We start from the raw sequence: 26,273 nt of genomic DNA on the forward strand, positions 1-26,273 counted from the left end.
ATTTTCCTAGCGATCTGTTTTCTAAAGGAAACTTTCTTTATAGATTCTCCTAGACCTGACTAATAATGAAGGGTAAGCATGTTGTTGAAATAATTTTGTACTCTCATTGCTCCTTTGCTCTGAGTATACGTGGTATGGATTTAATTCTGTTCCCCAGGGCTGACTCAGTGGATAGCCACTAGTTGCTCCCCAGCCCTACTCCTATCAAGGCAGTGGACAAGGCTCAGGTGTTAGAAAGTGAAGGTACTAAAATGTCATCATCTGTGCTGTACCACCTTGCAACTCTGTATCCAATGCTTTCTAATTAGTCCCTTAAGACTTTAGTTCCTTTCATGCCAATTCATCTGACGTGTATTTTAAATGGGTCCTCTGAAGACAACAGATGCTCAATAAATTCTATACTCTGACATGTTTTAAAATTCCTAAACATTTGCCTGGTGCATCAAAGAAGGTGTACAGAATGGAACACAACTTGCACCTTGTCCATGCACCAAGTCCTATGTTCTGAAAACTTATTTTCCTTCTTTTGGCAGTTAAGGAGCCAAGTCTTTTGACTTTTGGCTGAAAAGAGAAAGTAAACAAGATGTCCATTTCAAGGCAGAGTAGGTATGGAGTGTGTGTGTGTGTGGGGGTGGTGTGTGTGTATGTATGTGTGTGTGTTAATGCTGTGACCGCTGGGACCCTGGCCCTGATACTCAGGCCCATAATGTCACCTTGATATTTCTGCCTTTTACCCTCTTGGCTACTTAGACTTCTGTTGCTTTTTTCATCTCCACCCACCCCTGCATAATTTAATCTCATGTTTCATGGATTCCTTCTTCTACTGGAGTTCTATGTCCTGAATCCAACCATTCAGCCAGAACTACTATATTTCTCTTCTCTTTCTCTCTCTCTCTCTCTCTCTCTCTCTCTCTCTCTCTCTCTCTCTCTCTCTCTCTCTCCTTTGAGACCCTGAAAAGCTTTAAGGAAGACTCCCGCCTCAACTCTGCTTATTCATCTCCTCTGCATAGTAATCCAGAGTGTTACAAGCCTTGTTTTGACCTCACAACTTCTCACCTTCTCTTCCTAACATTTAATTCTGTTCATACACACTGTCATGTGTCAGGATTACCTCTTCCAAATCTCCCCTTTCTCCTTTCCCATTCAATTCCCCAACAGTTGGGATGGTCTCCAGGACTATCACTCTTCACATGTCTTGAGCATATGTTAAGTGTCAGGAGTGAACCAAGCACTTCACATGTATTTTATTCAATCTTCACAACCACCTGTGTGGTCAGTGCTATACTTTCTCCATGTATAGAAATGGAAATGAAGATGTGGGGGAGGTGAAGGCATTCATCCAAGGTCACATTGATAGTAGATGACAATGCCAGGCTCCAGAACCACATCAGAATCATGCCAAGGTCTGTGCCTTGATCCACTCTTCCAATTCAGATTTCTTCCTGAAGTCAAACCAAGTTAGATTTTCCTCTGAACAAGGTCCCATGATTGCTTTTAGAGAGGAGGGGGAGAAATGGAATGTATAACCTTTCTCCGTTTCTTTTCTATTTCCCTCAGTTTTCTTCAGTCTCTTTCTTTGTGCCTTTCCCCATCTCCACCCACGGTGGCCCAAGTTTCCTCAGCAGAATTCACACTCGGGCAATCTCCTTTAAAAGTTTCTTTGCCTCATCACTAGACAATACCCCACAAACTCAAGCCACCTATAAACCCTATTGTCAGATCTTCATTCATGGGTCTTTAAAAAGCAGACTCGTAAAAGAGGCTAGCTGAAATCCTGGTTCTGACAGTCTTACAGCCTGTTTTTGCTTGACCTCACAGATTTTAAAAGTTTTGGTTAAAATTATGGCTGTTGATATAACCTTTAAGGATTATCCCTCAGATTCTTGACGAGGCTTCAGTCATCTTTGAGCCCTTTTCCTTTCACCTACATGCTAATTCCCTGGCTGGTTCTAAGGCTCACATATTGATGAGTGAAACGGAGATTCAAGTTTAATAGGTGCTAAGTAAAGTCTTTTATTTCCCTTCTGGATAATCCCCTCACCAAATGCTTTCATCTAGTTCAAATGCCCGGGTGCTGGTGTAGCTAGGCAGACAAGAATCATTCTGACAGCAGAGATTAAAGGACTCGGGAGTTGCTCCAATTTCCTCATCTGGCTGCCAGGATTTGTATGGAACATAGGGTATGAGCTAGGGCTGAATAAATTGTATGGGGTCCAGCCAGAGAGGGGAATGCCAGGGGTAGGCTGAAGGCATGTGAAGTGAAGCACAGGCTCACGTCATGGTGGCCTGATCCAGTAGGAACCACAGATGCCACCCTCAGCAGAGGAGATCCTTTACACATGGCCTCTATTCCTGTTCAATTCTACAAACATTTACTGTAGCTCCTATTTTGTTGTCCAGGTTCTGTTCTAGGCCCTAGGGACATACAGCTAAATAAGGAAAGGTCTACTCCATTAAGTAGCTCACAGTCTGGGGTGGAGGGAAGAACTCTAGAAAGAGAAAGGAATGTTCAAGGTGCTGGTTATGACTTCAGCTGAATGTCACGTGATTTTTTTTTCCCTAACAAGCTATAGTATGCTTTGGGCATATGAGTAGGACATTTGTGCACTAGGAAGTGGGTGCTGCTACCCTAATAAAGCACTCTTCCCGCTGGGCCAGCAAAGATGCCTTTGGATACCTGATCTTCTGCCCTTTATCCCACGGGAACTCCACTTTGGTCCTGTTCCATTCTCAGGAGAATTCATGCTGGATGGAAAGTCACAGAACATTTTGCTGTGGCCATGCATTGCTTTCAGGTCTAGTCTTGGCTGAGCCTGATGCTGAAAGAAAAAATGAGAATCAGTTAGCTGTTTGCTATTCAAATAGTATTTGTTTTCATTTTCTCTTGGAAAGCTGTGGGTATCATTCCAACCTATGTATACCCTTTCTGATCTTAGTCTGCTGGGAAGGACTCCAGGCTCTTTATTAACAAGAAGAGGAAAGGGAGGGACAATTTGCTTCTCTCTAGGAATTTTTTCTCCTCAATGGTCAAAATTGCACATGGTTTCATACTGAGTCTTGTTTTTTTCAGATCTCTGGTAATATACAAATAATAAGACACAAATACCATCCTCAATTGCTGTGCAGGGTCATTGGATAGACAGACATAACTGTAGGAAAACTGGAAGACATTGCAATAAATGTTATTTTGGAGGCTTGAATAAAATGCTACTGAGGCTACCTACATAAGCTGTTACCTTTCTAGACACAATTGACAAATGGGGTCTAATTAAACTAAAGAGCTTCTGCACAGCAAAAGAAACTACCATCAGAGTGAACAGGCAACCTACAGAATGGGAGAAAATTTTTGCAATCCACTCATGTGACAAAGGGCTAATATCCAGAACCTACAAAGAATTCAATCAAATTTACAAGAAAAAAACAAACAACCCCATCAAAACTGGACAACGGATATGAATAGACATTTCTTAAAAGAAGACATGCATACAGCCAACAGGCACATGAAAAAATGCTCGTCATCACTGGCCATCAGAGAAATGCAAATCAAAACCACAATGAGATATGATCTCACACCAGTTAGAATGGCAATCATTAAAAAGTCAGGAAACAACAGGTGCTGGAGAGGATGTGGAGAAATAGGAATACTTTTACGCTGTTGGTGGGATTGTAAACTGGTTCAACCATTGTGGAAAACAGTATGGTGCTTCCTCAAAGATCTAAAACTAGAAATACCATATGACCCAGCCATCCCATTACTGGGTATATACCCAAAGGATTATAAATCATGCTGCTATAAAGACACATGCACACGTATGTTTATTGCGGCACTATTCACAATAGCAAAGACTTGGAATCAACCCAAATGTCCATCAGTGACAGACTAGATTAAGAAAATGTGGCGCATATACACTATGGAATACTATGCAGCCATAAAAAAGGATGAGTTTGTGTCCTTTGTAGGGACATGGATGCAGCTGGAAACCATCATTCTCAGCAAACTATCGCAAGAACAGAAAACCAAACACCGCATGTTCTCACTCATAGGTGGGAATTGAACAATGAGATCACTTGGACTCGGGAAGGGGAACATCACACACCAGGGCCTATCATGGGGAGGGGGGAGGGAGGAGGGATTGCATTGGGAGTTATACCTGATGTAAATGATGAGTTGATGGGCGCTGACGAGTTGATGGGTGCAGCACACCAACACGGCACAAGTATACATATGTAACAAACCTGCACGTTGTGCACATGTACCCTAGAACTTAAAGTATAATAAAAATAAATAAATAAATAAATAAATAAATAAATAAATAAATAAAAAGAAATGCCCTTCACTTGAAAACTCCCTGTTCAAAATCACTCTGTCTTTGAAATGCTCTTGATTACTGCATCAAGAGTTTATCCTTAGTGCTTTATCCTTAGTGCCTAGCAGTGCTTCATTAGAAATTCTGAGATAGCATTGATAGCAATGTCTTACAATTTATACACTCTGTGTCTTTCTCCCTAATGTATCTGTGAGGCAATCCAGAACAGTGCTAGTATGTCATTATTGGTGTATCCCCAGAATCTACAGTTGTGGCTCATATCTAGAAGGGCTCAACTTATGCTTCCTGGAAGATTAGGTAAAGCCACAATGACTTAATTTTCTTTTCACTGAAGATCTAGTTCAAAGGGCAAGATGAGGCCAAAACGTGAAGTTGAGATGTTTCAGCACATACACTAAACTCTGAGCCATGTGACCAGTTAGCCTAACCTTCTCAATTCAGCCAAGTAAAGTGAGAGCTCCAACACCCCTGAGCAGAGTGCATGTGTAGCACTTTATGGAAATCATCTCCCACCAGAGACAACTAATACCTGCCCGCCATGGCTTCTGAGTTCTTACTGGCTTACCTCAAGAACTTCTCAAAGGCTATGTTGATCCTGGACTTTGTAACTAACATTTTCCAGTGATAATTTGAGGCACATTATGTGGCACTGGGGGCTAAGAACCAGAGTCAATGATTGGAGTTTCAAGATCTATAATCCTGGACACTGTTCTCTGTTATTTTTTCAGTAGTGGGAACTCAATGGAACTGAGTAAATGGCTACTTGAGCAAGGATAAGCTTCCTGTATGATATTTAGAAAGGTGATCACTTGATAGAATGTGCTGTATACATCTGTGTATATATAGGGTCCACACAGTTCTAACCACTATTGAGGAGCATGTGCTTCAGCTTTATCTCCACAAACCATACAGAAATGCAGTTAGAGGCTTCCACATGATTTCTCCACTTGTGGATTTTGACAGTGCATCAACAGCAAATACATTTGTCATCAGGATTTAGCCAGAATAATCTGCACAGTATTTTGGCCTTAGTTTAGATGTGTGGTTCTCAATGGGGGAAGTACTGTCCCATAGGGACATTTTGGAAAGTAGTAAGGGTAGTTTTGGTGTCACAATCATTGGAAATTACCACTGGCATCCTTACTAAGGTCAAAATGATTGGAAATTACCCCTGGCATCCTTGGGCAGGCACCAGGGATCATTGATATTCCTCTAGTGCATAGATAGTGCCACTGAATAAATTTTCCTGCATCCTGCTTGACTCTTGAATGCCATGCAAAACATCCATGTAGATGAAAAATGCATTTATAATGATCCACATCGAGAAGCTAATTCCATTTTGATATAAACACTTTAATGAAAAGTATTTTTTGTACTCTTTAAATATACATTCCCAAGAAGGCAGCTACCATGTTACTGAAGGAAGCTTGCCTTTTGATTTGTTCACTAATTTCACTAAGAGTTGTTCTCCATTTTGGGAAGTCACACGATTGATGCAATGCTGCCCACAGTATCTGAGTCACTCAGACCACACACCAGAATCAGTCTCATTTGGAGCTGTTGTAGTCATGCTGACTCTACAAATACATGCTGATACACTTTGTTAGCACTTAATTCAAAATGTCAACATAAAGAAAAATACCTATCGTGTTTGTTGAATAGTTTCTTATTTTCCTGAAGTCTGAACATGTTCACAGGAAGTAGGTTCAAGCATTTGATTACTTTGCCTTTTAATGTAGTTGTGTCAGAAGTATTTACACATGAACATTTTTATTATTTCATTGTAAATTATTTCCTCTTGTAGATAGAGCATTCACTTTTTTTGAACTTACATGAGGTAGGTCATACTATTTTTGGATTTTCAATACCAAATGTTTGCTATAAAAATGGGATTTCTGAGACTGACAAGATTGACAGTTTTAGACAAACATAGGAGCAACTGGGACATAGGAAAGGATTAATTATTTGAGTATGGTGAGAATTGATATCAAAATGGACCCTTGGGAGTGACAGAAAGTTTAAAATAAAAAACATGTAGGACTGAAGATTTGAAGCAGCTGACTTCTTTACTAATGCTAATGTATATCAAGTGCTTCCTCTATGCTGGATCCATTGCTGAGAAATGTTCTTTGTTACAGGCTCTCAGACAGCCTGTGCTGTCTGATGCCACACGGGCAATAGGGGCAGAGCCCAGAATAGAACAATGTTTGCCAGCCTACCAAGCCTGCCCTTTCAACGATACCCCATTGGCCAGTTTAGTCTGTGGAATATAAGCTTGAACTTCCCCCTGGTCCTTACTGGACAGGATCTCTGTTGAATGAGTAGGAGGACATCTGACAAGCTTATGGGCTCAGACTGCCTTGGTTTGATTTTCTGCTCCCGCTATCGCTGTGATCTGTGGAAAGATTGGGCTGGAATGGGATTTAGGAAGGGTAAAATGTCCTGCTCAGTAGGTCTGCTCCTTTCCCCAAAGACATCCAGGGAGCATATCTATTTTGAAATGATATTTACACATGAACCATATTTCATCAGTTAAACAAATTGTTTAATAATAGACCAGCAAGAGGAACTCCTTTTCAATGTGTTTAAAATCTTCTAGGCTCTACAAAAGTTCTCCAGTATGAGTTCTTTTAATTCCTTCAAAAAGACAGTTTTAACTTTGCATTACCACAAATTCCTGGACTGTGGCTCCTTTCCTTGGAGTTTCAAAGTGTGGGAGGAATTCCACAACCACCTACAACATCTCTGTTACTCTATTTCAGATAGAGGGAAAATGAATTCTAAAGATCAGTGTTGGCATCTTCAGGTTCCCCGTCATCTTGGGGGTGGCACTACACAGAAGTGCAGTTATGACGAAGAGGCAGCTAGGCTTTAGGGAGTCCATGTGTGGCCGCCTATTCTTCCATATGTGTGTCAACGGAAAGTGCTGCTGTCCTGTCCATGCTGTCCCCAGCCCTGGAACCAGCCCACTCTCACCTACATTGCTTTGTACACAAGCAGTAGACTGTCTTTAAGAAAATCCTTCCAGAGCCCCCACCTGGAGTTTTCCCTCAATCCCCTTGTTCTCCTTTCTTTGCCTTTTCAATATTGAGCCCCACATTCCAGCTTCATCTCTGCACCTGGCCTCTTCTGTTTGGTCACTTTCTGGAGCCTCAGACTCCCCTTCTAACTTTGTGGTTGATGTCTTTCTGTGTTTAGCTCAGCTGCTTCTTCAATTTTGACTTCTTTGAGGAACTATCCCAAGACTTTCAGAACCTCACTGACTAGGTCAGGACACCTCCTCCTTCCTCTCCTTCATCTCCAGTGCCACACCTGGAGATGGGGGAAGGACTGAGCATGTTTCTCGTGGCACAAAGTGTCTGTCAGGGATTCTACGCCCCTTCCATGGTGTAGAGTTGTAAGGACGCTGTTGCCAGCAAGGGATTATATTTTCAGCCCATTAGGTTTGAGGTGAAGACATTAACTATTTCTTTCCAATGATGTGTGATCTGTGTCACTTTCAAGCTGGAGTGGTTAAGAAGTGGGCAATCTCTCTTTCCCTACTTAGTAGCTGAAGGCAGTGGACTTCAAGGCTGTAAGAGAGGGTGGAGCCCAGATGGCAGGGGTCTGAGTCACTGAATCACCACTCATCAGCAGCAAGTCTTGTACTGGGTCTCAGTGAGCAAGAAATAGACTCTATCATTTAAGTTACTTAGGTTTGGGATTTAGTGTTAGATCAGAGAGCATTTCCCTAGTGTGTCCTCAGTTTCCTCACCTCTAGATGCAGGACTTTCATGGGGATAGGCAGAGCCTAGGGAATACCCCAATCTTGATGTCAGGCTTTTAATGGCACCATGTAACAGAGACCTGCTGATTTACCTCAATCTGGTTGCTTGCAGTCTGTAATAGTCTTGGACAAGTGGCTTAAGTAGTTCAACTGTCAACCCTTGCATACATAAAAATGACACTATTAATAATATCTAGGCTCTGATGCCATGATGCATGGCTAGTGCTTAGTACAGGAATGTAGGAGTTGTTCCATACATACCAATTTTTTTTTTTTTTTTTTTTTTTTTTTTTTTTTTTTTTTTTTGAGATGGAGTCTCGCTCTGTCGCCCAGGCTGGAGTGCAGTGGCGGGATCTCAGCTCACTGCAAGCTCCGCCTCCCGGGTTTACGCCATTCTCCTGCCTCAGCCTCCCGAGTAGCCGGGACTACAGGTGCCCGCCACCTCGCCCGGCTAGTTTTTTTGTATTTTTTTAGTAGAGACGGTGTTTCACCGTGTTCGCCAGGATGGTCTCGATCTCCTGACCTCGTGATCCACCCGTCTCAGCCTCCCAAAGTGCTGGGATTACAGGCTTGAGCCACCGCGCCCGGCCCCAATTGTTACATTAACACTTGATTCTGAAACACTGATGGCCTATCTTAGAGTCAGCTCTGATCTAGAATTCCAGGTGTTAGCTCAGGTTCTAAATACTGAGTGGTACTCAGTGTCATTCCTCAACTACTTTTGAGTAGGAAATCCCAACTGTTTTTCTTTATATTCGTATGCAGTACCTCTGGCCACCAATTGAGTGGGGTTTTCTTTCACACCAAGCAATTCTTCAACTCTGTGGATGACAACTGAATGTCCTGCAATTCAATTCAATTCCCACACTAACTACCTGGGCTTAGTGCAGATTCCACAAGTTAAGGGCTCGGTCCCACAAGATTGCTCTCCCCCAACTTTCAGACACCAATTGCAAATGAAGGATTACCCACAACTTCTCTTCAGCCTGGCTACAAATCTGAGGTTCCCGTAAACCTCCCTGTTTAGGTTCAATCATTTGCTTAGAAAAGATCACATAATTCAGGAAAGCAGATTATTACTAGATTCCTGGCTTACTGAAAAAGTATACAACTCAGGAACAACCAGACGAAAAAAATGCATACGGCAAGGTGTGGGGAAGGGGCACAGAGCTTCCATGTCCTCTCCAGCCAGCCACCTGCACAGCTTCTCCATGTGTTCAACAGCCTGGAAGCTAATTGAGCCTCTTCCTTTTGGGTTTTTACGTAGCTGTGATTGATTAAATCATTAGCTGTTGGTGATTAAACTTAATCTCCATCCCTTCTCCCCTTCTTGGAAGTCGAAGAGGTGAGGCTGAAAATTCCAGCCCTCTAACCATATGGCTGGTTTCCCTTATAATCAGTTCTCAGTCTTAGGGCTTTCCAAAAGTCACCTCCTTAACATAAGCTCAGGCGTGATTGAAGGACCTTGCTATGAATAACAAAAAATGCTCCTTTCACCTTTGTCTCCCGTATCACTTAGGAAATCTTGAGGGTTTTAGGAGTTCTGTGCCAGTACCTGGGATAAAGACCAAATATAGTCACCACTCTCTCTGTATGACTGTGTTCTGCATCCATGGATTCAACCAACCTCTAAAATAAATAAATAAATAAATAAACCTGAACTGAAACTGTGCAGGATTTTTTCTTGTCATTATACCATAATCAATATAGTATAACAACTACTTACATAGCACCTACATTGATTTAGGTATTGTAAGTAATCTGGAGATGATTTAAAGTATTCGGGAGAATGTGTGTAGGTTATATGCCAATACCACATCATTTTATATAAAGGACGTGAGCATCCTCAAATTTTGGTCTCCTCAGGGGGGTGTCCTGGAACTCATTCCTTATGGAAACTGAGGGCTGACCATGCATACTTCTTATTATAAACCACAATGTCATAGCCTTCTTTTAGCTAGGATGAAAAGGTGGGCAGTGAACTAGAGTTTCTCTCACTCTTTTTCAGTCATAATTTTTTTCTTCCTGCTTGCCTTCTGGCATCAAATTATTGATTCTCAGTTGGTGCTCAGCCCAATGCCCGGTTCTTAATGCACACATGAGTCTCTCATGGAAACGTAATTTCTTTGGATTCCTTTGATGCACACTTACCAAACTGAGGAAGGTAGCAGTGTGCAAGAGGAAGGCAGAAACAGAGCATTAATATGGCATTTGTTCCTGGAATATCAATTCGACTCAAGGTTAATTAATGTCAAAATAAGTATGGACAGATTGTATTGTAGAGTAACATGCATGTTTTATTCATTTATTTATTTAAAATAATGAAACATGAGATTTTCTCTCCTTTGTCTAGGGCTGCTTCCTGGACAGTTGGAGAAACACTGCTCTAAAACCTGTAATGCCCCTTGCTGAAGTAGAGAGATTTTTGCTACCCATTTTAATGCTATAATTTAGATATCCATCTCACCTCACGGCATGCACTCTACCTGGGACATTTTGGTGGTGTTATTTTATTTTCTCTTCTCCTCTGGAGTGGATAGTTGAGTAATTGAAAACAATTTAGGTGGGGAATACAATAGGGCAATCAGCCCTGGATAAGAGAGTAATTCTAGAATATTTGAGAAAAATTGCTCACATTTTTCTATTAGTCAAAAAAAAAATCAAAACCTTTACCCAACTCCTAATGAATACTAACAGTAGAAATGGTAGATAAAATCAATCTGATAAGGAATAAAATAAAATTGCACATTTACATATGAATTTACATACGAAAAATTTGTCCTGGGAAAATTGGACTCAGTAGCAATAATTATTGCAAATGAGAATGCCCAACAGTTGAAGCTGTAATTGATAAGTCTCATGTGAACAAAAGCTGAGAATTGTTTTGGATGAAAATTGATTTTAGTAAAATAAACATACAAATAGAAAACAATGAAAATGCTTAACCACATCGATAGGAATTGATCAAAGAAATAACATGACTTAATACATTTCCCTCTTGAAATATAATTAGTTTTGGAAAAATGCTGATTTTGTGATTTCTTTTTATTTCTAAATCAATAAATTTCAAATTTTAGTGTGCATTTTTGTAATGTGAGGTAAAATTATTTCCAAGGACCAAAAATGGTGGCATTGAAATGATTTAATGGGTCAAAATGATGAGATAAAAATTAATCAAAACAGTGGGCCAAAGTATTCTGAACCTTTGGCTTGCATGTGGAAGTTTTCCGGTAAAAGTTAATTAATAACCACAATCCTCATGAGTGTCTCTGTGCCACCCACTATACAATGAAGTTCCCATGTAATATGTCATGAATCCTTTGGATAATCTGTGTGATAGATGTTAGCACCTCTCTTTTGCAGATACAGAAACTTTATGTCAGCCTGTTCATATAGCTCATCTGAAAAGACCCAGCTTTTTACGGGTCTCTCTCCTAAGCCTTCAATACATTTTACCCCACTGCCACCCACCACCCACCATTCTTGGATAGCTTGAAACCCTAGGGCATCATCATTCATTGCCTCAATTCAGTTAAGTAAATTGTGGTTGATTACACTACTGTTCCCAACAATTTGCTCCTATCCCCGTAGGAAGATTATATAATCATGTCTATTGCTATGTGACTTCTTGTAGTTTCTTGCCCTGCCTCAATGACATCTCCCTTGGTTGTTCATGACTTACTTTGGCCAATAGAAAACAGGTAGCAATGACCTGTGCCAAACCCATGCAGAAACTTTAACAGCAATTGCATGGTTTGTCATTGCTCATTTTCCCTCTACACAGGGTCTGTCAACCTCACTATTAACATTTTGGACCAGATAATTCTTGTTGCTGGTGGAGATGGAGTCTGTCCTATGCATTGGAAGATGTTAAGCAGCATCCCTAGCCTGTACCCACTAGATGACAGCAGTATCTGTCTCTCAGTTGTGACTACCAAAAATGCCTGGAGATACTGATAAAGTATTCCCTGGGAGATGACATCATTTCTGGTTAAGAACCACTACTCTACCACAACAATGGTATGTCCCATAAGAGCTGTTCCTTTATCCTCCATTCCAGGATTTTTTTTTTAAAGTGGAGTGCCAACTCACAGCTACATGTAACATGTATGAAAAATCAACCTTATCTCTTATCTTTGAGATTTTTGGGTTGGTTGTTAGCACAACATAATCTAGTGAAAGCTGACTAATACAGACATGTAGAGGAAAGTGCAGGATACATTAGAGATGGTCATATCTTATTAATTTTTTAATTAGATGAAAATGAAATATTTTAATAGATAATTGTTAATAGACTATCAACTCATAGCGGTTATTAGTATAAAAAGTCAGTATCAGTTAAATAGACAACATAACATTTATTTATCTTGTATGATTCCTTCTAAATGGGATTAATGAGTTGGGGAAATGACTGGTTTTCCATTTATATTTGGTTGGCTATTTGTCTCTTAGATTTTAAAGGGGGCATGTTGGATCTGGGGAGCAAGGGTAGTAGGAACAAGAGCTCTTGGGGAATCTGTGGAAGATACTCTAGCACTGGCAGAAGTGGGACTTTCCCTGACTGCTGCTGTTGGCTGGGCTACATTTCTTGGAGGCATTGGACCCTCACTCAATAGAGACTTTAGGAAAAGTCCCAAGAAAGATCTTTCCATTACTCCAGAGGAATTACTGAGTTGTCCTCACCAGGAAAAGTCTGGTTTTGTCATGCTGGGGGTCAAATCATGGCATGTATTTACACCCTTCACGAAAAGGCAGTGCAGTGTGGTGACCACGAGTGAGAGCTCTGGAAACGGGCAGTTCTCTTCCAGGCGAGTAAGTTCAGTTGCTTGACTCTATGCTTTGGTGTTTCCATCTAAAAATGGGAATCATAGTGGAGCTATATCACAGGTTTGTTGTTGAATTAAATGAGATAATTAATAGATTTACATTGATGCTACACTGGGCATGTGGTATGTGCTCGATAAATGCTAGCTACTACTGTTACTAGTTGTAAATGGGGATGAAAATGGGCTACATTTCTTGGAGGCATTGGGCCCTCACTTAAGACAGGAAAGCCTGGTTTTGTCATGCTGGGAGTCAAATCATTTGAAAATGGGGATGATAGAGGCACCCACCTCACAGGACTGTTGTGAGGATTGAATCAATTAGTATATATGAAGTGGTCAGAACAGTGTGTAAGTAAACATTTTTATTATTGCTAATACTATTACCATCTCAGGGAAATCACCACATTTTAAAATTCTAGTGCAGTACCAAATTTAAAAAGCTGCTCTCATGTAAGTGTTTTCATACTAATGCCATGTGTTCTATATTTGAGTTGCAGAATACGTGATAATGCTACAGATGCATAGGACATCTTTTCCCCTATAATAGCAAAGCTCTAAAACTCTTCACATACTACCTCTGTTTCTGCACATCAGTGTTTTAATAAAGTCACATTTGAATATATGGCTTTCTCTAAGGACCAAAATAAATGTCATAGGTGCCCACTGCTAATGTACACTTGAGTCTCTGGTATATTTATAGGAAGTGAGCACTGGCTGTCTTTTATAAATGAGAAGATAGAATGTTAGAAAAGTGTTGGACTGAAAAATAAGCGAATCTCATTTTACAGATAGCTCAGAGAAGTTCATTAACTTGCCCAACGTCAGGCAGCCACTGAATGGCAGAACAGGGACATAATTGTTTATTTGGTGATAGAGTATTTGATTTATTGAGGCCACCTGGGCTGATGGAGCTGGAACTTTAAGCCAGCTAGGTGCTCCATCCAGCCCGGCTCTGAAGGGTCCCCTCAGCGTCTAGGCGAGATGGCCAGTGGAGAGTTCGGGCACAGAGCAGCGCCTAACCACCACCAAGCAATGTCACACAATCTTTTAGTCTTTGGGCACTCGCAGGATGTAGATAGAAGAATACTGTATTCAAAATTAAAAGACCCTAGACTTACCCCTGGCTCTATCTGCCCACCCCCACCACATCTACTGAGGCATCATCTACCCATAGCAACCTTTTTTAGTACACAGTTCTTTGAGTTTCAACAAATGCTTACAGTCATGCATCATCACCACAACCAAGATAGAGAATAGCCATGTAAGCCCCAAATCTCTTTGTGCTTTTTCTATTCAACTATTTCCCCAACCTTCAGCTCTTAGTAACCACTGATCCATTCTCTGTCCTTAAGGCTTTGCCTTTTTCAGAATGTCATAGAAATGGAATCGCACAGTTTGTAACCCTTTAAGTCTGGCTTCTTTCACTTAGCATAATGCATTTGAAACTGTTTCTGGCTGTGTTCTTATTGTCTGCAGGTCTGTGGGTAAGTCGTTTAACCTCTTTCAGCCTCAGTGTCCTCATCTGTAAGATGGGCATTAACACTTGCTTTGCATTCACGTTGTTGTGGTTAGAAAGAAAGAATGCATACAAATGTGGATTAAGTAAGAGGAAATGCAAGTGTACAAATGTACTCATTATTTTTGTTATGAAGTTCCCTTTTGAAGAGATTCCAGGTGCAAAAGCAATCCTAATTGAAATATAAACCCTGCAGAGCCTTTGTTTGTCTGATGAGCAGGGCAGAACCCAGCATCACTGTTAAACTCTACCCCAGCCAAAGGGCTCCACAAGCTAATTCCAAGCCTCAAAATCTTACAGAAAACACTTACCCAATAGGGACTGCCACCAGGGAATGTAGATCTCTGGCATATTGCTTTCACCATACTGCTCCCCCGAGGTGCTGGGAAACCTAACCTGTCTATGACATACTTTGATCTATTTGGATGGAAAGTAGCTTTTAAAACATGACCATTAACACTGCTAATAATATATAATGGTAATTGTGTTCTGGAAAAAATATGAATATCTGACATACGGAGCACCAAACAGTTCCACAAGAAGATAGGGCTTGTCTTGGCTCAAAAAGCACAGGGAGGAGGGTGAAATCCAGATTTTCATTTCCTTCTTAGTGTTATGTGATTCTGAGTTATAGAACACATATGACCAACATATATTCCCTGGGCATTTTTGCTGGGATGTGGAACCTGGGAGGTCAGTGTCTGATACTGCCTTCCCATCCAATTGACAAATGGCTGGCAAACCAGCCAGACAGGTGAAGACAGTGCATAGCCAGAGAAGGCAAAAAAGCTGGGCAGGGATTTAGGAGACCTGATGCTACGTCTGGCCCTGCCATTAACTGTGTGACTTTGTACTTGTTCCCTTACCCATGAAAAAAGGGGGCTGTAGTAGATTACCCTGAAGGAATCACAAGTTACACCCGAAAGATGGAGCCCGACTCCCATCTCTGAGCACCAGAGTAAGGGGAGCAGAAAGCAGCAATCCTGAGCCTCGGAGTGAAATCCTTCAGAGAAGCTCCCTGTTTCCAGCACTAGCTGAATAAGATTCCAATAAACATATTGCTGAAATGTTTGTTTCCGGGTGTCATTTTAGACTGCAAGTAGCTAAAACAGATCTGGCTTCTATATATAGATTCCGCATTTGGTTGTGTTCTAGGAGGCTTTTATTACTACGCTCCCTGGCTGGCTCCCAGCTGAGCTTTTCCTTCAAGGGATCAGATTTTGGAACCAGAAAGTCAAAGAGGATCAGTGACCATATTAAGGGGCAGCTCTCTCTCTCTCCCTCTCTTTCGCTCTCGCTCTCTCTCTCATTCTCTGTCTGCTAATGCTGTATACTGCAGGTGGATGCCAGCATGGACTGGCTCCTCTCTTTGTGCAAAGACTCTTAATAATAATGATGACAAAGCTAATGAAAACTGACCAGCCCCACTATGGGAGTAAATATAAGCAAAACACTCCTGACATCCTGGGCTTAAAGGAAACATCATATAATTTGGGTTGAAATGAAGTGCAGATGATCACAAACAGCCCATTCTTTAGATAAGAGGACCCAGGAACCTCTGTGGATAGAAATAAAGGAAGGGGCTATGAAGAATGGGTTTCTTTGGGGGAGTGGGTGTCTGAATTTTACTCATGAATTCTCCAGGGGAAGATATGCTGGAAATGAAAGGTGAAAGAAGGAAGGTGGAGGTGGAAGTTAGAGGCAGAGATGCAGGGAGGGAAAGCGGAGGGAAGAGGAGTTCCCTTAAAGAGACAATGTTGAAGCCTTGCAGTCGGATTTTGTAAAACGTGTCCAGTCACTAAGAGATAGTCCCCTACTGTGTGTCCTTTGTTTTCTGTGCATAAAATCTAACCTCTACCCCATATTACGGTGTCTTTTCCCTTCACCTGCCTCTGAGATTTCTTTATATTTAATCATCATGGATCTAACTGCCTTCCTGGTCTCCATATTTTTGTGCCTCACCTCTTTCTAGTTTTTCTTCCTCCCTGTTTCATTCTTCCCTCTTCTCTTCTCTACTTCTCTTTTCCAGTTCTTTCTCCTCCCAGAATCTTCTTTTTCCTAGTCCTCCTACCCTCCCCCTTCCATTTTACCCTTTCCTCCTCCATCTCTCCCCTCCCCCTCACCCCACTCCCTTCCCCTTTCCCTCTTTCCCCACGCCTCCTTCTTTCTTCTCTTTTCTTCCCCCCTTACCCCTGTCTGTCCTTCTCCCCTTCTTTTCTCTCTGCCCTTTCCCATCTCCTCATCCCCTCTCCTCCCTCTCCTTGCTTTCCTCTTTTCCCTTTCCCTCCCTTTCCCTCTCCGTCCTGGTCCTTGTTTATCTGTAAGCTCCAATTTCTTGTCTTATAGATTTACCTGCAGAACAAGACACCGCTCCTCTTGCAAAAAAACTGTTTAAGAAATCCATATCCTCTCCCTTCATTCCTTGGGCATTTCAGAAATGATATTCCTCCCCCAACTACCCCCGTCAAAATAAAATGAATCCAGCCAGCTCCTGCTGTGTGTCCTTAAATCCATTCCCTCTAGCTTCGCTGGTTTGAAAGCCTGTACCCTAGAAGGGGCCTCCTGCATTTGCTGGCAACCCTGCTCAGTCTGATCGCCACAGATAGTGCTTTGGAGTGAAAAAAAGGGGGAAAAACCCTCTCCTTGGAGATTTCAAAACAGATTCGACCAGCTTTCAAGTCTGTGCACTTGCGGAGTGGCAGGGTTTGGGGAAGAGGGGTAGGGGACTTGGGGTGTGGGTGTTTGTCATAAACAAATAGCAACAGAATTTATGTCTATATAAATTTGGGTTTCCCTTGGCATGTCTGGTGTCTTTCTCCCTGGCATCGAGGGTGGGTGCTATGCAAGCCTGACTTCCCTCACACTTTTGCTCGGGGGTGTCTATGTGTGATGGAATTGAGGAGGGGGTTGCTGTGTTTTTGATCTGATTCACTTGACAGATTATTTGAATCCAGCCCACCTTTCCGCACATGTCAAACAGATGGGATCATTGTTAAAAGCCTTGAGAGAGCCGAGGCTGAGCGGTGGGTAAGGCAGGGAGGGGGAAGAGAGGAGGGGGGCTGAGGGAGGGAGGGGGCACCTTCTAGTAGCTTTGTGTTTTCCACACATTGGAACTGACAGGAGCCCTTCTTCTCCGTGGGGGGGTGTGTTGCGGGTATGGGGCTGATGAGGGGTGGGATGGAAAGGAGAGGGAGGTGGGGTGTTGGTGGGCAGGGTTATGATGTCACAGCAAAAGTTACAACAGGAGGAAAACACAGAAATGGTTCAACATTTTTTTTTAAACTTGGGACTGCCAAGAGCTGAAGGAGAGTGGTGAGCAAAGGAATGAAGGGAGAGAGAGAGAAACTAAACTGGAAGCTTGAGTTTTGTGTAGCTTCTTGAAACCTTATGAATGGATTGCTAGAAGCTGAGAGCCAGGAGAGACCTATAGGGGATGCAAGATCCCTTACACATTAAAAGGGGGAGAAAAGCAGGCGGAATTCTTCTTCCTGGCTGTGTTATCCCTCCTTCCTGAAATGAATGGTAGGAAACCTTTTTCTGAGGGTTATGGGGTGGCATGCGGGAGGGGGAAGTTTACTTCTTTTCTTACCTGAGTATCTTCCCTTTACTTGAACTAAACCTCCTGTCTTCCTTCCCTCCTTTCTTTTCTGCTCCCTCTCTCTTTCTCCCCTCTGCTTTCCTGGCTTTCTCTATATCCCCCTCCCCAGAGCCCTAATCTTTATTCTTGAGCTGCTTCAGAAAGAGAGGGAGAGAGAGAGAAAACTGAGTCAAAAGTGAAGGGAAGGAAATAGGGCAGTCTAGGATTGAGGGGTATCTGCCTAGTAATATCCACGTGCCTGAGTTGATATCTTCTTGGGGGACTTGCATCGAGGCTCCAGTGGATGCTACATAAGGAAACAGGACATACTGGGAATGAGGTGTTTAAGATACAGCATTTAGAATGCAAACAAGTACAGTTCTTAGTTGGGGTAGAGGAGTTTAGAAGATGATGAGGAGACTCAAGGCAGAAGAGGCAGTGTGATCTTACTCCAGAGTATGTGGACTGCATGTTTTAGATGTGGGCAACACAAGCAGTGACTTTAAAAGTGTAAGTGATTTTTCTTATTATGTGAATGAAGGACACAATGCGTTTCTCTACTGTTTCGTACCACCTGTGGTCAGACATCCTTACTTGTGTTAAGACTTCAGAACCATGCCGTGTGTTTGTTCATGTATACCTGTGTGTATTTGTGTACATGCACATGCTCTTGGGGGGTGGGGACCCTTTGAGAAAGCCTTTATCGAGGCATTTAGGCAAACATTGCATAGGTTAAAATTATGACATTTTCTTCCCCATCCTTTCCATCCATTTCAAATCAATTGGAAACATGGTTGCCTGGGTCTAGCTGTTCATTTTGGTAAATTACTTATTTTGAACATCTCATTTGTTTATTTGCTCACTCAGCATATGGTGACTTTTAGTAACATGAGATTGAGAAACTTCTGAAATAAAAAGGAGATCTATGTAGTATGAATTCATGGCATTTCCATTTAATACTTCTCACAGCAGGATACTTGATTTCTCCTTTCTCCTATGTCCGATTTAAAGTGAATTTAAGATATTGTTCTTTTAAATCCCAAATTATCGATCAAAGTAAGAAAAAATACTTAAACAAAACAAAAGAAAGATACAAGGGATCCCTGAAAGGTTAGTGTGGGCTTGTTAGGCAGTAGGTAGATCTGTTTACAGTAAGTGTGTGTGTGTGTGTGTTTGTGTGAGAGAGAGAGAGAGAATACACACAGAGAAGAGTACTCCAAAACAGTATTGATTCTTTGCTATTGATTGTGTAGGCTGCAGCTGCTGAAAGAGAAAGCCCGAGATGTTTACTGGGGAAACCAAGAGTAGTGTCTGTCCCCTGTGCCTTGGTGAGGTGGGGAGGTTTTCAGAAGGAAGGAGGGGACAGGGAGGAGTAGGTGGAGTGATGCATTGAACTCACTAGCTTTGACATCATCATTGTCTTTAAATGAAAAACAAAACTAAACAAAACAAAACAAGAAGATATTTACAGGCAGAGAGAAAGGGAACCAAGGGGAGCAGGAGAGACTGGAGAGAACAGGTCCCCTGAAGTATATACTCTTCTTTTTGCTCTTTTCTCGATCTTCCCAGGAACCCATAAGACTCCCAGAAGGTGAAGTTAAGAGCTCCCAGACTCAGTAAGGTTATTAGAACAGCAAACTGGCACCCCAAAGAACTTTACGGAGACTTGCAACCTACCAAGTTGGATGAGGGATTAAAATCCTTCAACAACCAACAACCCCAAGCATCAAACTGAAGGAAACATTCTAACCCTCACGGACAGACTGGAAGCTGGAGGGGGACCTGACTGAGGACATCTGGAGAATGAAAGTTAAGTACCAGCTTGGATTTTTGTGCCCCTAGATTATTTTTGCATTTTAAAATAAGAAGCATCAAATTGCATGTCTCTGTGTAAAAGTTCTAGCAATTTGTTTTAAGGTGAACTTATTTTGGCTTAAGGACTACAAAAAGAGAAGGTAATTCATAGGAAATGAAGAAGAGAAAGATATGAAAATTAGAGAATAAGATTATTTTGAATGACTTCAGGTAGCGAGGAGTGTGTGTTTGTGAGTGTGTATTTGAGAGACTTGCCTCATGCCTGTGGGTCTCTCTTCTAGTATCAGTGAGGGGAGGGATTACTGAAGAAGAAGGAAAAAAAAAAAAACAGAAATCTGAGCTTTCTGGGAGGAAATTCAAAGGAACCAAGAGAAATTAAGTTCGTTCTGCAAGGACTAAAATAGAGCAAGAGGAGAGAGGTCAAGGGAGAAGCGTGCAGGAAGCACACAAGCCGGGGAGGCATAGAAGCCACGCTGGCAGAGTGGCCAGCACAGGTAGCCAGCAGAGGCATTCTTGGGGCTATTTGAAAAAGTTTGGTCTGTGAACAAAACAGTTTCCCTGGTGACTGCAAATCCATTGCTAGCTGCCTCTTTCTCATCTGTCCATCACTCTGGTGTGGTACCCAGAAGTTGACTTCTGGTTCTGTAGAAAGAGTTAGGGGAGGTATGATGTGCTTAAAGATCCTAAGAATAAGCCTGGCGATTTTGGCTGGGTGGGCACTTTGTTCTGCCAACTCTGAGCTGGGCTGGACACGTAAGAAATCCTTGGTTGAGAGGGAACACCTGAATCAGGTGCTGTTGGAAGGAGAACGTTGCTGGCTGGGGGCAAAGGTTCGAAGACCCAGAGCTTCTCCACAGCATCACCTCTTTGGAGTCTATCCCAGCAGGGCTGGGAACTACCTAAGGCCCTACCCTGTGGAGGAGCAGGAAATCCATCATACAGGACGCAGCAGACCAGACACTAAAGGAAATGCTGTGAACCTTGTTCCCCGAGACCTGACTGAAAATCCAGCAGGACTGAGGGGTGCAGTTGAACAGCCAGCTGCCCCATGGGTAGGGAATAGTCCTACTGGGCAATCTGAGCTGCTGGGAGGTGATGACACTTATCTTGGCAATCAAGGATCCAAGGAGTCTCTAGGTGAGGCTGGGACTCAGAAAGGCTCAGCCGTGGCTGCCACCACTGCCACCACCATTTTCACAACCCCGAAGGAACCCAAACCAGAGACCCAAAGGAGGGACTGGACCAAGTCCAGGCAGCATCGCCAAGTGTGGAAGAGGCAGGCAGAAGATGTGTGGGGAGACTCCGATATCTCTTCACATTTCCAACCTTGGTCCAAGCATTCCCTTAAACACAGGGTCAGAAAGAGTCTACCGGACAAAAGCAACCAAAATGGTGGAGAGGACCCCTACCGGGAAGCAGAGACCTTTAACTCCCAAGTAGGACTGCCCATCTTATACTTCTCTGGGAGGCGGGAGCGGCTGCTGCTGCGTCCAGAAGTGCTGGCTGAGATTCCCCGGGAGGCGTTCACAGTGGAAGCCTGGGTTAAACCGGAGGGAGGACAGAACAACCCAGCCATCATCGCAGGTAACACCCCTCTCCTGGGCTTTCTGAGATCCTGAGGGTTTGGCTGGCTTTATTTCTGACGGGTTAGATATAGGGAGCGAGGATGGGAAGGGGACCCAACAAGAAAGCCAGAAAGGGCTAGCCAGGGAGAGGGGGAAGGGCCGTTAGTAATCAGCACAGCAGGATTCCAGACACCATCAAAAAGGAGATAGTGACTCTAGCCATATCAGCCTCTGTACCTTGTATTGATCTCATGTCCTTCTACACATTGTGCTTGCACTTAGGAGACTTTAGCTCTCTTACCTCTGTTTGAAGTCATAGAGCTCCTTGGTTCTTTGCCAAAAGAGAAGGGGTGTCACACTCCATTGCTGGTAGACCAATATGAAATACCCAGGCAACCTTGAAGACAGATGAGAATCCAAGGACCTGAGCAATGAGTCATGCCTGGGTTGGTCCAGGCGGTGAGGAAACAAGGCTGCTAGGTACACAGCTGTCAGGTCCTGCCTGGATTCCTTTTCTCTGAGTGCCCTGGATCTTGGCAGAGAGATACCCTCTGGTCCAGGTCCTGGAGTTCCCTTCACTTTGTCCCAGCAATCAGGTGTCCAGCTTAGGAACAGTAGGGTCCACTGGAAAAAGTGAGCACTTATAAGCCAAGATCCCAACTTCTAGGCCTGCTGTTGTTGTAAGGACCTAAAAAATGAAACCTTGTATAACTCCATGGTTTTGATCAGGAGCACTTGTCTGGGAACATGACCCACATTTGTTTTCCACTATACACAGATCTTGGTTTTCATGGAAAGTCACTCAGAAGGGCAAAGAAAAATTAGGTTAAGAGTGACTGTTTCCTGTTGCCTTACTGGGAAGGTTGTAATGAAGCAAGGGGTCATGGATTAGACATGATATTTCATCATTTAGTACCTTATCCTTTTGAATTCCCCATGACAGAACCTAACACAAAGCAAGTTGCATAGTAGAACCATATAATCTGCTCAGTTTGAAGTATCCACAGTGCCCTTTCATGTTTTCCAGTTCCATTATATTGATAGGGAAACTGAGGCAATAAAAGGCATGCAATGCAGGCTGGGAATAGAACTTCAGGACTCTTGAATGGCTTGAAAAATTTCCAAATTAAGAAAAAATTCTCAGGTTATTGGATACCTGCAAGAAAGTTTCAGACTAAGGAAAGAAGTCGGCAAGGAGGGAAGCTCTTTCAAGGGGGGTGTTGCTGGAACATCCCTTCCGGACACTCTGTCTCCCCCTCTTTGGCTGTGATTTCTTCTTCGGAAGCTGGGATTCCCAGACACTGAGCATCCTCAAGTCTTGTGGTTTTGCTGTATTTTATTTTTGGGTGGGAGAGGGGGTGGGGAAAGGGGAGAAAGAAGGGTTGGGCTGTAAGTTAGGTGGGGGAAGAGAAAGAGTAGAAGGAAATCCTTATTCTGGGGCCAAATGGAAGAAATAATGAGATGATTATCTGATCAGAGTTGGCAGCTCCACAGTTTCTCCCAGATGACATCTTCGTGCTGCTTAATCTTGCTTCCTAGTACCCATCTGCCAGGGAAACTGTGTGCTTGCAGTCTAGACTAAGACCCACGACTCTGCTTACCCCTCCTCTTGCAGTAGCAACATAAAGACCTGGGATCAATTACCTGGCTGAAAAAAATGAGAGAAAGATCCAATAGGAGTCTATGTGGGAGGCTCTAACAGGCTACTGCTTTGGGTTACTAGAGGCCAAACCTGGGGAAACTTGACTCCTGTCCTGTCCCTCCTGTGTCCTGTCTGATGCTCTGCATAGAGGAAAGTAGTGTCATGATTTGATTCCAGTTACAGCATTTCTTGTGGCACCTCCCTCATCCCCACCCCAGGACGTCTTTCTCCCTTGCCCACCTGTCCACTGCCACCAACCGCTGCCAACACTGCCACAGCACCCACTCAGATCCTTCTCTAAAGTGCCCATCTGAACTCTTTTAACTGTAAGCATGTAAAATTGGGCAGGAAATCTTTTGCAAACTGTCTAGCTTCTGAGTTTTCCTTCTCTTCAAATCAAAGTATCCCTTGTGGTGTACTGACATTTCCCTCCTTAGGTCTACAGCAGAAAGGTTGAGGGCAGGGAATGCCCAGAGCTATCTCATCTCCACCTACCTACCACTCTGTATTTTTCTTTCAATTTCTGTACTTCAGAAAATATTCAGTAAAGATGTAGGGTAAAGGTCTGGGAAAGATGGAGGTTGGGAATATGGTTTCATTCTTTAGGATTCTAGCAACAGGGCTCCTGAGGGCTTGGGCATCCTTGTGTACTCACTGTGTTTAGCTGCTTACACTTCACCTGTGGTCTCCATGCCTGAGAACCATAATGTTGCCAAAGGCATTTGCCCTAATCTACTCATGCCTATGGAAAGACCAGACCATCTTCCTTCTCTTCCATACAGCACTTGCCCCTGAGCTGGTCATTGTCTATTCCTAGGATGGTTGGCCTTCACCTATGCAGAATGACAATAGAATCATATCTCTGGGAGCCACATACAATTCAGCAATTCTGTTGTTCCACTGGGAATGATCCAAGGTGCTGCGAGACTTGGCCCCTACACTTTTTCAACAGCTCTCAAAGCATAGCTTCTGTCTACTCAACTTAAACCCAGTTTCCCAATCCTTAATCTACCCAATTTAGGGCATTTTTTTCTTCAACAGAGACTTCAAGCAATGCAGCCATAGCCATTTACAGAGGAACATCCCCTCCCCAGTCCCAGATGCGGGTGTCTTAGAGGATACTTTCTACACAGGACACTAGGTGGCAGTGTTGCTTCACTTCACAGGAGAGTAGGCAGCCACGTAGTGGGGAATGTGTCTGATTTCTTGGAGGACTGTCCTGCCCTGGCTCTGTGCTGTATGTATTTAATTGTCCTCTCCCAGAATGTTGTTCGTAGGCATCCCTTGGGGTCAGCTTTGTGCAAGTGTTTTTTGCGGGGCTTATGTGAAAGGGCAAAAGTGTCATTTTTGGGGTTGTGACTAACTTGCACTTTAGCAAGTGGTAAAGAAAAGAAAATTGACTAAAGTTTCCCCTCTCCCTCCCCCACTCCAAACTCCCACATTCTTCCAAAATAGAAAGTTGAATTCCAGAATGAATTGCCAGAATACATTTATTTAGAGTTGAGGACAGCACGGAGCTCACAGGCCTTGGGTGCTGAACGTCTCTCTTGCCCTTTGAAGGGGAGACATGGTACCTGGGTCCCTGCAAGATAGATCTTCTGAAGCGGCCTATTTCCCATAACTGACACAGAGTAACCAAGGTGTAGGAGAGGACTGTGTACAACTGCTCCACTGTAGAGTCCTCCGTAGGAGTCGCTAGGAAGGGGCTTGGCAGTTCAGGGCCATGTAGCCACCTAGGAGTAGACTGAGGTCAGGAGCCCACTTGGTTGGGCCATTGGAACTGAGTACTGGACGTAAGCCAAATTCTGTCACATCCACATGTGTAGCTTTTAAGCTCCGGCACCCAACCCTGAAACCATCCTGTTCCTTTCCCTCCTTCTCAACTTCCTTTCCTCTCTTTCAACCCCAACATACACAAAAGAGAAGATTTTAATAGGTTCCTCCTCACCCATAATTGATTTCAAATGTTCCCTGAAGTTGCCCAGCTGAGTAACCACCTGCAGCTCCAAGTTGCAGGAGACTGAGTCACTAAGTCCATGGCAGAATTGGAGCCTGAGCCCAGGATTCTTCATTCAACAAATATTTATTGAGTGCCTTCCATGCAAAGCACGGCAAGGCCCTGTGGGGAGCACAAAGATGTCTAAGAAACTGTCCCTGACATGAAGACAAGTTTTCCTCCTCTGAGGATCTGAGCATTAGAGTATATGCTTGTGTAGAACTTGGGAGGCAGGCCGACCCGGCATCAGATTCCATCTCTGATGCTTATCAGGGCTGTGGTCTTTGGCAATCCATTGAACTTTTCTATGCCTTGGTTTCCTCAAATGGAAAAAGGAGAAAAATATATGTGTACAAAACATCATTCCATTTAAACAAAAATGAAAAAAGCTCCGGAAAATGAAAAATAAGACGATGTCTTACAGAGTCGTTATGATACTTGAACAAGTCATGTATGTAAAGTGCCCACCACAGGGCTTGGCCATTGTGTTTACTCATAGCCTGGCAGGAGCTAGGAGTGGGAGGCAATCATTACTGGGAGCAGCAGGTTAACCTGCTCGTCTTTGGTTCTAACCCACTAACCTATCATTTTTCCTTAGGTGGAATATTCACTTTAATTTCTTAGGAATTCAGTTTACTAAATTGTAAAACAAGAATGATGGTAAACAGACTTTTTTACAGCACAGTCTAATGTGTTGTAAATGCAGTAGAATCAGAGGCCCCAAAGGGCTCATTTATTTTATTTTAAAAAATCCATTCTTTTTAGCCTGAGCAGTACTATTTTGAATAAATTGGACAATGGCGCTAAAGTTTTTTGGAGGCCATAAAACCTTTTGAAAATCTGATGAAAGCTTTGTCCACTCCCTAGAAAAATGAACATGTTCACATAGTTCACACAACGTTCAGAGCTGTATTAGTCTGTTCTCAAGCTGCTGAAAAAGACATACCTGAGACTGTGTAATTTATAAAGGAAAGAGCTTTAATGGACTCACAGTTCTACATGGCTGGGGGCGCCTCACAATTCCACATGGCTGGGGGGGCCTCACAATCTCACATGACTGGGGAGGCCTCACAATCATGGCTGAAGACGAATGAGGAGCAAAGTCATGTCTCACACGGTGGCAGGCAAGAGAGCGTGTGCAGGGGAACTCCTATTTATAAAACCATCAGATCTCATGAGACTTATTCACTATCACAAGAACAGCACAGGAAAAACCCGCCCCCATGATTCAATTACCTCCCA

At 43.0% G+C, this 26,273-nt stretch overlaps 1 protein-coding gene across 2 annotated transcripts in view; it reads left to right on the forward strand.

Annotated features, from left to right (window-relative positions):
• PAPPA2 (pappalysin 2) overlaps positions 1-26,273 on the forward strand; it is a 394,482-nt gene that overhangs the window by 76,269 nt on the left and 291,940 nt on the right. For both annotated transcript variants that reach the window (XR_748418.2, XM_010367396.2), the window contains exon 2: positions 19,583-21,412. Coding sequence is in view for 1 of the 2 variants with exons in the window: in XM_010367396.2 (XP_010365698.2) it covers positions 20,494-21,412 (919 nt within the window). In the remaining variant the exon portion in view is untranslated. The remainder of the gene's footprint in view (positions 1-19,582; positions 21,413-26,273) is intronic.

The sequence above is a fragment of the Rhinopithecus roxellana genome, chromosome 8 (assembly GCF_007565055.1).
Source record: "Rhinopithecus roxellana isolate Shanxi Qingling chromosome 8, ASM756505v1, whole genome shotgun sequence".
Lineage (NCBI taxonomy): Eukaryota > Metazoa > Chordata > Mammalia > Primates > Cercopithecidae > Rhinopithecus > Rhinopithecus roxellana.